Source organism: Coenobita brevimanus, chromosome 111 (genome assembly GCF_032717465.1).
Source record: "Coenobita brevimanus isolate Jiangsu-jjx chromosome 111, ASM3271746v2, whole genome shotgun sequence".
Lineage (NCBI taxonomy): Eukaryota > Metazoa > Arthropoda > Malacostraca > Decapoda > Coenobitidae > Coenobita > Coenobita brevimanus.
The window spans coordinates 22,358,352-22,372,807 of NC_137064.1; the positions used below are offsets into that span (position 1 = coordinate 22,358,352).

General features: G+C 46.1%; 1 protein-coding gene across 1 annotated transcript; it reads left to right on the forward strand.

Moving 5' to 3' along the window:
• The first annotated feature begins 4,692 nt into the window (after nt 1-4,692).
• On the forward strand, nt 4,693-8,549 carry LOC145417839 (uncharacterized). Its single transcript, XM_080286460.1, has 5 exons — nt 4,693-4,707; nt 4,855-5,011; nt 5,663-6,967; nt 7,099-7,605; nt 8,485-8,549. Exons 1-5 carry the CDS (start codon nt 4,693-4,695, stop codon nt 8,547-8,549), a joined length of 2,049 nt encoding a protein of 682 aa, XP_080142586.1.
• Nucleotides 8,550-14,456: the final 5,907 nt, after the last annotated feature.

Genomic DNA, 14,456 nt, shown 5'->3' on the forward strand with positions numbered 1-14,456 from the left:
TTCAGTCACTCCTAAAAGCATAAAAATAAGTAAGAGAGAGAGAGAGAGAGAGAGAGAGAGAGAGAGAGAAAGGGTGGGGACTATCGAAATAAGAGAGGTGGTAACATGAGGGGATTGTTGGAAAAATGAAACAGGCAGACGAAGGAAGAGGATGGCGGAGGGAGATGTGAAGGAGATATATATGGACATAGGAAGCCGGAGAATAAAAAAAAATAATGAAGGAAAAAGCAATGGCAAGAACATATAACCGAGGAGCGATGAGATATAAGATTGGGATGGGAGAACGAGGAAGATCAGAAATGAAAACACTCAGAGAATGAGGACGAAAAAGAAGAAATGAGGGAAGACAGACAAAAGTGAAACAAAAAAATCGAAAGATAGAGAATATGAAGGAAGGAAATGGTTAAAAAGTAGGATAAAGATTAACGAATGATAAAGATGGATAGGGTTCAATAAGTTATCTGATGGAGTATAACTGATTTCAGTGAAATGTTAAGTATGTGTGTGCGAAATGGATAGTACGGTTTTAAGAAGGCTGTCCCAAGTCCACCACTCCCTAGACCAAGTCCGTAGTAATTAAATTAATTTGTTCAGCACGAGGACATCATTAATAATACATCTCTTGTTGCCTCCACATACGGGCGGTCACAAAAATGGAGGGGTTAGGCTAACGTTCGTAGATAAAAGCTGAGTAATGTAAGTAGATGTAAGCAGAGTAGATATAAGCCAAAGTCCATAAGAATATAAGAGTACGTTACACTGTAAGTGAGTTAACCCGTGGGTGGAAAGGGTAGAGGTAGTGTCGAGCCTAGGCGTAAGGTGAGAACATAATTAACTGGTGACAAGCGAACAAGGGCTACTCTATCTGGACGGACGACGGATGGCAGAGGGCCCCTACAACAACACAGGGAAGGGCAGTCACGACTGAGGCTTGGACCTAACAACGCCTTACGGTTTTCCTCGAGTCGTACGGAGTAGTTTAGACCCACAACACGTAAGCTATGTTGTAGTTAAGACTGACAGTGGCATTAACCCATAGAGTTAAGGTGATTTGAAATGATTTATTGTGCGTCTTAAAGAAGATATGATGACTTTTTAGCTGCTACAATATAGTGAGTAACATGATGAATACTAGAGATAAGCGTGTTCGGTTAACTGAAGGTGAATCATATTGCTGTCAAGTGAAGTCATTTACAATGCGCTAATTTGTTATAATTTCATGTTGGCAGATTTTGACCGAATAAACTGTATTCGCGTCCACGTGCTGCGTCTCAATCACCTGGTCCTCCAGTGATCACCTCACCGGCGATTACAGTCAAAACGTGTTAGGCGTCCACACATCTCAGTGACGAACGGAGGACGACTTGGCAGAGAGCCAGGACGACGAGACCGTTGGTGTCCAGAGGCCGGTGAATCCTTCCCCCTGCCCCTCTTCTTGCTGGCACTCCGCCTGCGAGTGAGTTTGAGTGCGTGTGTACGCTACGAAGCTGGTGCTTGGGCGGTGAACACTGGGCCGGGAATTAAGCCTTGCTGAGGATACACAACGACTATAAGTGAATGATAAGTAAACGAAAGCCCACTATAAACCACCATCTATTAGCATAGCTCAGTTCAAGGTGGTGCTAGACACAAAGGGCCTTTTGTTCAGTGTGCAACCTTTATAATTCACGGATCAGTGAGGGTTTTGGCGTGTAGTGTTAAGTTCTGAATTAAGGGCAAGACGAAGGAATTAATATGTGAAGCATAGTGAGAGGATAGAAGTTAACACAAATGATACGTGGGTGAAATATGCAGTGAGCGGTATTATAATTCACAAACTGCTGAGTGTTACAGCATGTGGTATTAAGTTCTAAGTTGAGGTCAAGAAGAAATGGTTGACGTGCGTCAAGTGTGGTGAAATACAGAAGGATAGCGATTTGTACAGCCACGATCCGCCAGCCACGGAGCTAAAAGAACCTGAGGCTGAAACCAGGTGATGAGGGCCGTGTGCATCATTTGTTTATGAGTGCAGCTCACTGAGCCTTCAGGGCCACAGTTGTTCTGCAGTGTGGTAATTTACAAAGGGAATAATAATAACCAATAACAGCAAGGATGACAATAACTGGGATTAATAAATAAATATGTGCGTGAATATAAAGGACGACGCTAGTGGGTTGGTGTGTGTGTCAACGTCCCTCCGTGTTTCAGATAGTTTAAAATTAGAACCTGGCTGCAAATGAAATTCACAGCCATGTACACGAGTGGCACCCCTTGATAAGGTGAAGATACAAACGCAATGGGAGCATGGGTGTTTGGGAAATTAAGATACACAGGAGTGTGCTGGCATTACTGGTCATTATTAAGTAAGGTTAATTAACTACAGCTCATCTAAACGATTGGCGGCGTTTTCAGAGGGTGGAGGTTGGCATATTAAAATACACAGGAGTATGCTGGCACTATTGGTCATTATCAAGTACAAAAGTAATTAACAACCGCTCATCTAAACGATTGGCGGCGCCCTCAGAGGGTGGAGGTTAGCATATTAAAATACACAGGAGTATGCTGGCATTATTGGTCGACATCAAGTGCAAGAGTAACTAACTACCACTCATGTAGACAATTAGTGGCGCCCCTCAGAGAGCGGATAACCACCACTCACCTAAGCGGTTTGCGGCAGTATTGATCCAACGGGGGGTGAGTGGCTACTGAGCGGTGCGGGTGGGCGTAGACAGACCTAGAGGAAGAAGTGATAAGAATGAAGTTGAGATGAGCAAAGAGAAACCCGTCACAATAGAAGACCACAAGATCACAAGGGCGATGGATGCAGACCGTGAAGCTCTGATTCCGTATAACAATGCACGTGTGGTCAACACCCCCTTTCCTTCTAACCCCCCTCCAGCAGTAAAAGAAGAGGCCATCGAAGATGTACTAAAGGGTGATGCTGAAACAAGTAGAATTGCACGAGCAGAGGCCCTTCTGAAAAAACTTGATGAACAAAGAATTCAGGCTGCAGCAGTCCTGAAGGAACTCAAGGATGATGCACTCAGGCAGAAAAGGGGGACAGCTGGAGCCGTTGTGCAATACCAGGTGGCCCGTGACATACACGACATGCAGAGGCCATCAACTGGCACACTCAGTGACCCGGCGCTGCCTGCCTCACAAAGCCGATGACACTGTGCTCCCCCTACTGACGCGAGCGACACCAGAGTGACTGGAGGGCATGAAGACGAACTGACAAACTTTGAGCACCCAACAACAGTGGAACCTTATGGGAATTCACAGGAGCTCCTGCAGCAGGAGAAATCTGAAGACTCCAGAGCATCAACTGCACACTCCACAGCTCAGCAGAAACAGATAGACACTTCCTCCCAACTAGAAGTGTCCTCTCAAGCCCAAGCGGGGGATGCACCATGGGAATGCAGCTTGAAGGAGTTGATGGCTGCATTCAGGCTGCCACGTGCACCTCTCCCAACATTTACTGGCAAGAGTCAGGCCGAGTACTGGGAGTTCATGCGCACATTCTGCCGGTATGTGGATGAAGTTGCACTACCTGACCCATACCGATTAAACATGCTTCTGCAAGCATGCACTGGGAGTGAAGTCAAGATAGCTCTGCAATCCTGTGAGAGACTGGGACCAGAAAAGGGGTACCAGAGGGTGCTTGCTCTTCTCGAAGGGAGATACGGAAATGAACAAGTGTACATAAACCACCTAGTAACAAAGGTGCAGAAGGGTCCACCCATCAAAACTGGTGACTGGGAGGGATTGCAGCATCTGGCAGACGAGTTGTGGGGATGCATAAGCCACCTGGAGCACTGGGACATGCTGGACAAGATCGACTCGCTCTCATGTATGAGGAATATTGCAGCTCGGTTACCTAGCAGACTTTATGAATGCTGCAGGGATGAAGCACATACATACAGGGATCAGCACGGCTCACCTCCAGACATAAAATGGTTCCTAAGCTTTCTACTGACACACGCAGAACGTTGGAATAGTGACCTCTTCAATAGTTGCGATGTTAGTAGCAATGATGAACCGCAAAAGGCAGGATGCCCAGGAGCCCATCCGAGGGGACCTCTGGTCAGACGGGCCGTAGGCCTGGCGACTACTGGGTCAAGTGCCGTAGCATGGGAGGGGGATCAGTATCCACCATGCCCACTCTGCCATGGACCTTACAATCTCCCAGGATGTAAGCAGTTCCGCAGCATGGATGTCACCAACCGTCGCGCAACGGTGCAAAGGCTTGGGTGCTGCTTTGTATGTCTGAGAAACACTCACCTAGTGGCCAACTGCAAATCAGATTTTTGGTGCGGCATTCTAGGTTGTGGAAGAAGGCACTCCAAGTGGCTGCATCTGAGAGAGGGCAAACCTCGTGATTATCAGGCCATCCCTGCGTACGGAAAGGATCACATAGCTGGGTTTGACAAGAACCCCTCCACCTCAAGTCAAGGTGATCAGGGTTTCGAACAAGACTGGCCGAATGAAGTGAAGCCTAAGGGATCTAAAGGAAGCCAACTTGCAATTGACTAGGCACGGAGTTCACAGAGATCTAAACAACACATCGAATGGGGCACGTCGAAGGGAAACCTCGGACGTGAACGAGAAATGCAGTGGAGCGATAGGCATGGGGCTGGTTCAGACAGCAAGAGACTCAAGTCGGGAGGAGATACAGACCTCTGACGCTACGATACTACACGAGTCGCCTTACCCATGGTAGACGTCAAGGTACGCTGGTAAGGTGACCCATCTGGCATGGTAGTTAGAACATTGGCGCTTCTGAACTCCGGGAGTGACCGGTCGTTTTGCACACGAAAGGTAGCAAGAGGTACGGGAGCATGTGGTAGGAACATTAAGCTCTCCATTGGTACTTAGGTTCAAGAGGCGACTCAGTGGGTTACGGAGGTCGAACTGGAAGCCATTAGTGTCGGTCTACGGAAAATTCGGATGGTGACTCTTCCCAAAGTGCTAGTCATAGAGAATCTCCCTCAGGCACTACAAGATACAACCGCTACAACCCTGGATATTGCAGGTTGGTGGCATCTGCAGGGAATTGCAACACCCAGTAGGGACTGCACAGTGGAACTACTGATTGGCCAAGATGTTCCAAACGCATTAATACCCTTAGAGGTTAGGACTGGCAGAGAGGATGCCCCATTTGCTGTACAGACACTCTTGATTTGGACGGTAAATGGACCGGTGGGTTACCACCTGTCATCCAATCAGGCTGGCTGCTTGTCAGTACGAGCTGTGGAACTTCCAGAGACACGTCTGGAAAGGCAAGTGAAGCTCTTTTGGGAAATTGACAGGGATCATTCTAAGAGCAGTGCCTTCTCTTCGGATGATAAGCGGGTCCTGGAGTTGTGGTCATCCACTTGAACCAGAGTGGGATGCCACTACCAGTTGCTGATACCTTTCAGGAATAAAGACCCAGGTCTTCCTAACAACAGATCACTCGCTGATTGCAGATTAGCAAGTTTAAGGCAACGCCTCACGAAGGACCCTTGGTTGTGTCGGCGATATGATGAAGAAATCTGACTGCTCCTGCAAAAGAGCTACGCAGAGCCTGTTCCCACCTCTCAACTGAACTCAAACCCGGGTGGAACTTGGTACCTCCCACACCATCCCGTGCTGAATCCCAACAAGCCAGGAAAGGTCCGCATTGTCTTTGATTGTGCCACAGTGTGCACCAATGTGTCCTTAAACAGCCAAGTTCTCCAAGGGCCGGACCTCAACAACAAGCTACTCAATGTCATCCTTTGGTTCCGACAAGGTGGTGTGGCACTCATGGCAGATGTGGAGGCCATGCTTCATCAGATTCAAGTGACCCCCGAACACCGAGATGTCTTAAGATTCCTCTGGTGGAAAGGTCTGGACTCCATGCAAGCATCACCTCAAACTTTCAGGATGTGTGTACACCTTTTTGGCAGCGTGTGGAGCCCAGCATGCGTGGCTTATGCCTTGAGACGCACCTTCCACAACCATGGCACCGGATACTTCGCAGCCACCCTAGAAGTGAGACATAATTTCTACGTAGACGATTTCTTCTGGACCGACAGTATGTTAGTCCTCCATTACATTGCAAATGAAAGCCGCCGTTTCCATACCTTCGTTGCCAACAGCGTTTCCATCATACAGGGACTGTCGCACCCTTGGCAGTGGCGACATGTTGGCACACTTTTGAACCCTGCAGATGATGCAACGAGGGGCCTCTCAGCAAATGAGATGACAAGGGGTTGTCGATGGTTAGGGGGACTGGCATTTCCCTGCCAGGATGAGGGACGCTGCCCGGAGACACTGCATTTATCTGCAAACTCAAATGCCGCCATGGAAGTGAAGCAAGGTGTGTCTGCATTGGCCACTGGTTGTGGGGTGAGTGAAACCGGAGGCAATCCTCTGACCGAGCTGTGGCTCAGATACTCTTCGTGGCATAGACTGCTGCGAGGGGTTGCATGGCTAAGAAAGTTTGTTGACTGGCTCGGAGCAGCTCGCAGCGAAGACATCTCTGTGCAAATTAGGGTAGCGGACTTGGGGAGTGCTGAACATGCCGTCTTGCGTTGTATTCAGCACGACTGTTATCGAGAAGATCTTATAGCTCTTGCGGCAGGTAGCATAAAAAGAACAAGTCGGCTATACAGACTGGAGCCATTCTTGGGTGAAGACGGGCTAGTCAGGGTTGGAGGTCGTTTGCTTCATGCCCCCCTTTACCGAGGTAGTCGACATCCCATCCTCCTCCCCAACAATCATCATGTTACTGACCTCGTGGTGAGAGACGTACATATTACCCACGCTGGACACTCTGGACAGGAACTTACATTAGCATGCCTACGACTTCGTTTCTGGATTCCCCACTGTCGCAGTCTGCTGGATAAGATAACTCGAACTTGTGTTGTCTGCCATCGGAACAACTGGAGTCCTGTGCAGCAGCAACAAGCCGTCCCGCCAGTCAATCGTGTCGCACTGGGCGGACCCCCATTCACATACACCGGTACAGATTGCTTTAGCCCCTTCAACTTTTAACAGGGTCGTAAATGCCTCAAGAGGTGGGGTTGCCTTTTCACTTACTTAGCTACACGTACTGTCCACCTTGAGGTCCTCAGCTCGTTGGACTTGGCACAGACAAGGAATTGCAGGCAGCTGCTGCTAGCTGGGCAAAGGATGAGAGCATCAAGAGAGACTTCCTGCGGAGGCGCATTGAATGGGTCTTCAACCCCTCAGCTACCTCACACATGGGCGGTGTCTGGGAGAGGCAGATTATGACTGTGCAGAAGGTTCTTCAGGCTATCGTTGCATCCCAGGTCTTGGATGATGAGCTTCTTCACACTGTCTTCTGTGAGGTGGAATCCATTGTAAATGAACGCCCCATCACACCTATCTCTAGTGATGTTGGTAATCTGGAGGCTCTCATCCCAACTCACATCTTGCGCTTGGGAACCCACCAAGACCGACCATGGGGTAGTATGCCAATGCAGGATGCTTATCACAAAAGGTGGCAGCATGTCCAATTCTTGGCGGACCAGTTCTGGAAACACTGGCTTCAAGAGTACCTTCCCCTGCTGAGGAGCCACCAAAGACACCTTGAACCCCGCCGGAATTTTAAGCCTAATGACACGGTTCTCGTCTCTGGTGAGCCAAACCCTTGAAGTCAGTGGCCATTAGGCAGAGTGTTAAAGGCAGCTCCAGATGCAGATGGATTGGTACGCCGTGTCAAACTGAAGACTGCTCGTAATGTGTTGCTACACCCAGTTATGCACCTTTGTCTGTTAGAAGGGGCCTTAGAAGGTGACTTGGGCTCTGTAACGAATTAGTTAATTTGAATCTACTGCAAAGTACCTCAGACCCCAACCATGCTCTGATTACCCTTGATCTTTTGAGCACAAACGCTCAACGGTGGGTGTGTTGCCGCCACATACGGGCGGTCACAGAAATGGAGGGGTTAGGCTAACGTTCGTAGATATAAGCTGAGTAATTTAAGTAGATGTAAGCAGAGTAGATATAAGCCAAAGTCCATAAGAATATAAGAGTACGTTACACTGTAAGTGAGTTAACCCGTGGGTGGAAAGGGTAGAGGTAGTGTCGAGCCTAGGCGTAAGGTGAGAACATAATTAACTGGTGACAAGCGAACAAGGGCTACTCTGTATCTGGACGGACGACGGATGGCAGAGGGCCCCTACATCAACACAGGGAAGGGCAGTCACGACTGAGGCTTGGAGCTAACAACGCCTTACGGTTTTCCTCGAGTCGTACGGTGTAGTTTAGACCCACAACACTTAAGCTATGTTGTAGTTAAGACTGACAGTGGCATTAACCCATAGAGTTAAGGTGATTTGAAATTATTTATTGTACGTCTTAAGGAAGATATGATGACTTTTTAGCTGCTACAATATAGTGAGCAACATGATGAATACTACAGATAAGCGTGTTCGGTTAACTGAAGGTGAATCATATTGCTGTCAAGTGAAGTCATTTACAATGCGCTAATTTGTTATAATTTCATGTTGGCAGGTTTTGACCGCATAAACTGTATTCGCGTCCACGTGCTGCGTCTCAATCACCTGGTCCTCCAGTGATCACCTCACCGGTGATTACATCCCTACTTCTAATTAGTTAATTCAGTTTAGAACGGTGGTAGGTGGTGGCGACCATCATCCACTCACTTGATGTAGTGCTGCCTACTTCTTCCTTATCCTTTATCATTCTTTTTCTGTGCCTGCCCTCCTCTCTTCCTATATCTCCCATCTTTCCTGTCACTTCTTATTGCTCTTCTTTCCTTTATAGGTGGCTTTACATTGAGTGACAAGCCAAATGGTTTCCTGTAAGCCAAGAAACCATTTTCAACGCTGAGTGGTAACTATATAACCAACCCATACGTGCTCCCTACGTGTCAGCAAGTGGGTTGGTGGAGGATTAGTGCCCCTCCCCATAAAACCAATAACTCAAAGTCAAATGGCCACCCCTTAAGGGATTATGGCGTATGGCAATAGATAGATAGATAGATAGTTTAGAACACCTGGGTGGTGAAGAGTTCAGTGAAGGCTGTATGTAACAACTCCAGGTCAAAACGTCTCCTCTAAGCAGAATAAAATGTCTGGAGATAGCAAGGATGAATAATAAAAAAGGTCGAAGTGAAGGGGTTAAAGACAAACACAAGGAATCAAAGACTGAGACAAGATAGCTACAAATGGGAAGGAAATAGGTGGATAGGCCAAAAGAAATATAGAGGAAAAAAGGGGGAGATACCATAAAGGGGGTGGGGAAGGATCACAGACGAAGAACCTAACAAAGAAAAAGAGTAAGAAGTAAATGATGAAAGAGAAGGAAAAATGGGGGAGGTGAAATTAAGAGAAAAACAAACGTGGGAGAGAGAACTATGAAGATACATGAAGAGAAAGCAAAAATAAAGAAGTTGAGAGAGAGGCACAAGGAACCCAGTGACTGAAGATCCAGAAAAACTGAAACAAAGAGATGGAAAATGGAACGAAAAAAGGGGAAAATAGAGAAAAGGCGAGAAGTGAAAAACAAAGGAAGAGAGGCAGAAGGACTTTACAGGTTGAGTGCTGGGTACATGAAGAGACAGACAGACAGACAGAGAATGAATTTAGAGGCTTAGCATCGTGAAGGTAAACCGTGGTGTTCACAACAGGGGGCGGTGCTAAGCGTGACGTCATTCATTACAAAGCACAAAAAGAGAGAGAGAGAGAGAGAGAGAGAGAGAGAGAGAGAGAGAGAGAATGATGGGGTAGCGACAGAGAGTCCTGATGCTGGGGGGTCAAGTATATATCGTACCTGGGAAGAGGAAGCAAAGATGAAAACAGCGAGGGGACATGAATAGTAAAGGAGACAGACAGACAGAGACAGAGACAGAGATGGGTAAAAAGGAAAAGTCATAGAGGCATCTCTAACTTTTCTTTCAGTTCTTAGTATCTTGTAAAGAAAGAGTAAGTATTCCTATTAATAGTATTGCTCGACCATTGACAAAGGACCGTAAAAACAGTATAGTCTGTGCTTTTTTGTAAAATAAACACCCCACCCCAACACACACACACTTCATTTCTCTTTCTCTCTCTCTCTCTTATATATATATATATATATATATATATATATATATATATATATATATATATATATATACACACACACACAGTGTGTGCCAAAGTCATTACAGAAGTTAAAGAGGAAGAGAAGAAGAGGTGGGTAGGTATTGTAGCAGGAATAAAGAATACCCAACGGAACAAGAGGCTGACTGACTGGACCCAGTGAGCTTGTATGCGTAGCAGAAAAAGGCCAGACAGGAGGTGGAGAGATGAGATATAGAAGTTTGCAGGCAGAACGTGGCAGAGATTGGTTCACTTAAGGAATTCGTGAAAAAGGTTGGAGGAGGCCTTTGTTTAGCAGTGGACTTGCAATGGCTACTGCTGCAGATTATACCTTTTATATATATATGAATAGAGAGAGAGATAGAGATAGATAGATAGACAGATAGACAGAGAGACAGACAGACAGACAGAGACAGAGTTCCTTGTTTTCTCTCTCTCTCTCTCTCTCTCTCTCTCTCTCTCTCTCTCTCTGTTTATTTGTTATTCCACATTCCCTCTTTTTCTCTCCCTCCCTTCCTTCTTTCCTTCCCCCCCCCTCCCTATTTCCATGTTTCCCTCCCTCCCACGCTTACTATTCATCATGCTTCCTGTTTCTTCTTCTGTCCCTTCCCTCTTTCCTTCATGTCCCGTTCTCGTCCTGTGTGTCTATTTGTTATTCTTCCTTTCGCCCTCCACGTTAGTGCTTTTTTCCCTCACTGTTTGCTTTTTCAATCCCCTCTCACTCTTTCTATCAATCTTTCACCCTCACTTCCTCTCTGCTTCTCTCCCTCCCTCTCTATTCTTGTTCTCCATCGCTCTCTCCTCTCTCCTTCCAATTCCTTCTTCCCATCTGTTTCCCTCCCCGCCTTCTTCCTTTTTTTCACATTTCTCTCCTCGCCTTGTTCCATTTGTCCATGTTTCTCTCCCTTCTTCTCTGTAAGATGAATTTCCCCTCTAACTTTTACTCTTTCCCTCTCCCTATTCATTTTACTCCCTCCCTCCCTCTCTCGTTACATTCTTCGTTCACTTCCCTGTGTGTTAGTCATTCTCCCTCTCTCCTCAAACGGGATTGAGGCGTCTGGCAATAGATAGATAGATAGATAGATTTTCTCTCTCCGTATCCATCAGTTACCCATCCTTCCTCTCTCCCTCCATACTCCCTCCCTCCCTCCATGCATCTCTCCCTCAACAACACGAGGCCGTCACATCTCACCCTTCCTACACACCTTGCCACCACACGCCCCAAGCTCACCTTCCCTTTGTTGGCTGCGCATTACTTTAGCGGGTATACAGTAGGAAGCTTCGTAGCTTCTCTTTCCTACTGATTCATTTTGCGCAGAACTGTTCATAGCCCTTCATTTGCATCTTATGTCATTACAATGCAGGTATCAATATAGTTTGTATCAACTATATGAAAAAGCATTTTACGGTGACATCCAAAATAAATAGCTGAGGAAGAGGTGCAAGGAAATCTCGGAAGTGACCTGATATTCCGTACACAGGTACGTTCCTGTGGTCTGGTGGTGTAGTGGTTTAAGGCATAAGTCTGCATAAGGTTGTGTTACGTGTATGAATTACTTCCTCGCTTGTATGAGGATGGCGGCTTCCTGCTTTATTACCCTTAAATATTGGGGCCGCATTCTACAGTAGGTGGCAAAAGGCACATTATTACATTTGTTCATCAAATGAATGATACCACTGCCTACGAAATTGGACGGAGGTTATGCTTTCCCTCGTGTTAATTTGTCTGTTTGTGTACAAGATACGTTAAAAAGATGCTGTAGAATTTCATTGAAATTCGATGGATGAGTGGGCAATGAATGGGTCAAGAAAGAGTTGATTTGAGTTTGCGGTGGATCAGGATCCGGATTCGGTTGCACAAATAAATAATGAATTCGTTGTTGTTGGTGTAGGTATGTGCTATATGAGATTGTGTAACAGGACAGACTAAGACTGTAAAATAAGACAGACTAACACTGTAAAATAAAGAATAGTAACTAGATGAGGCCCGTAAAAGTATTCATCTGGTAGGAGAGAGAAGTAACAGCAGTAACCTAAATCATCAGCTGTATTGGCGTTGGCGGAGGTGTGCGATTTCTGACTTCTCTCTAGTTACCTCAACCAAGGTTATATTTTTGCCGCTCAGAAAAGTTATGAACGGGTTTTGCCCAAAGTTTTTGGAGGAGTAGAGTATGGCTCAAGGAACAACTCATTAGATTATGGTAATGATCCGGATCACCATCCTGATCCAGGAATTTTTTAAAAGGATTCCTTACCATAGCGGGATAGTGGCAATTTCAACACGATAAATAAAGCCTGCAATGTTTGCACAGAAATTACCAGATACTTCTCCCTTGTTGGAGGTTTATAATATCGGACTGCTCTTGTTTTGCATGTTTCACATTTTTAGCCTCTTTTACGTTACTGGGGCAAACTATGTCGGTCCTAGGGATTTACAAATACAAAAAAAAAAAAAAAAAAAAGAAGAATATCACGGTGTAATAGTCATAATAAATCGCATAGAAAAAAAGAAAAAAAAAAAAAAACGAAGATTTCAACGCTGCATAAATCACGTCCTTTAACAGATGTGCTTTGATTTCACAGGCCATCACTTGCTCAAACAGAATAATTTTATCCACGTACGCAAATTGTGTTCATTGTGAAGATACAGTAGTTTCAGCCCGACTGTTTTCTTTACCTCCGCCAAGGAGGCTATGTTACCCAGCGTTGTTTGTTTGTTTGTTAGCAGGATTATTCGAAAAGTTATACAAAGATTTTGATGAAATTTTGTGGAACGGTGGGCCATGGGCCAAGGAAGAAATAATTAAATTTGGGGACGGATCCGGATCCGGAGTATCCCACACAATATCTCCAAAAGTTCTCAAATAATTTCAATGAGGTTTTGTGGAAGCGTGGGCCATGGACCAAGGAAGAATTGATTAAATTTGGGGGCGGATCCGGATCCTTTTTAATGACAGTAACATTGACGGAGGTATGCTCTCTCTGAGTGCTTTCTAGTTTCATAGTATTATCGAAATGAACACATTTTATATAAATGGGTAGTATATGACACATCATTATCATACCCTGTTGTTGTTCTTGTTACTGTGGCCCCAGGCTCATCTAAAATGACCCCGTTCGACTGCAGGCTGAGGCTGCCCTCCTGCAGCAGTCCACCATCATCATTTCAGTGGATAGGGAAGGAGCTGAAGGATGTTATATAACCAGGCAGTGGAGCCGTCTGGTAATAGAGGTGCCATCACACATACAAGTAAAGGTGTTCTTCTCAAGCACCATTATCGCTCCCTGGTATAACATAAAAGGGTTGTCTCAGAAAGTTAATAGGTCTGTTGATGTTTGCTCTCCTTTGTATTTTTCTGAATCTCGTGTAGTGTGTCCAACACGTACGAGTAATGCTACTAGGGTGCTGGTCTTTCACCAGCCCTTTTATGTTCTGAACCACAGAAGACAAACGGTAATATTAGACTAGATATCTATGTACACACACACACACACACACACACACACACACACACACACACACACTGGTATCCGGATCATCTTAATCATTCCTCCACAGATAAGGGACGTAGATAATGCGGGCACAAATAACGTACACAAAGTGACATTTAAATCATAATATCAGTAGCATAAGAATTTTCTCCCCCCAAATCCGTCACATTCCTTGAAATGTTCCCATTGTGATAGATAACAGTCGCGAGAAGAAAATGCGAGAGGGTAATGAGAGGGGCGAGGTGGAAGGGGGTAAGTTTAGGGGATTTAGGGAACGGAGAGAGATTAAAGGGGAAGGGAGGGATTGGAATGTAAGACACTGCAATAGAGTACAAGGGGAAGCAGATAGAAACAGATGTACAGATCCTTCCGTGGCTGTTTGGTACAAAGAAAACTTTCTCTATGATACCAAATTCTATGAGCTGAAAATAAGGAGGGAGAGGGAGGGGGAAATGGGAAGGGTAAGGGTGAAGGGATGAGTGGACGTCTGGAGAGGGAGCGTGTGGGATGTGTCGGAGGTGTGAGACGAGGTGAGAGAGGGTGAGGGGGTTGGAGGACGTGTAGGGAAGGGGGAGAGGGGAGAGGGTCAGGGAGGTGAAAAAGGGTGAATGAGATTAATGGAATGTGTGGATCGGGGGGAAGAGAAGAATGGCACGGGGAGAGGAGAAGGTAAGGAGACATAGGAGATGGAGGGAAAAGGGGAGGGTAAAGCGGTGAGGGGATGTTGGACTGTTGGAGGAGGGGCTAAGGGAAAGGGGGCAGGGTGAGGGGATGAGAGAGGAGTCTCCTGTGCGACTCACATGTTTGAGTTGGTGGGTGAGTGAACAGGTAGGAATGGAACAATGGGTTAAAATGGGTTGAGAGGAAAGATGTGCAAAAGGAAAGAAA

What these genes read in the sequence shown, in the direction of transcription:
- LOC145417839 (XM_080286460.1), top strand. An exon ending in ACCCCCATTCACATACACCG is followed by an intron (nt 6,968 to 7,098) that starts GTACAGATTGCT and finishes GACTTGGCACAG; the next exon opens with ACAAGGAATTGCAGGCAGCT. An exon ending in TGACACGGTTCTCGTCTCTG is followed by an intron (nt 7,606 to 8,484) that starts GTGAGCCAAACC and finishes TCATGTTGGCAG; the next exon opens with GTTTTGACCGCATAAACTGT.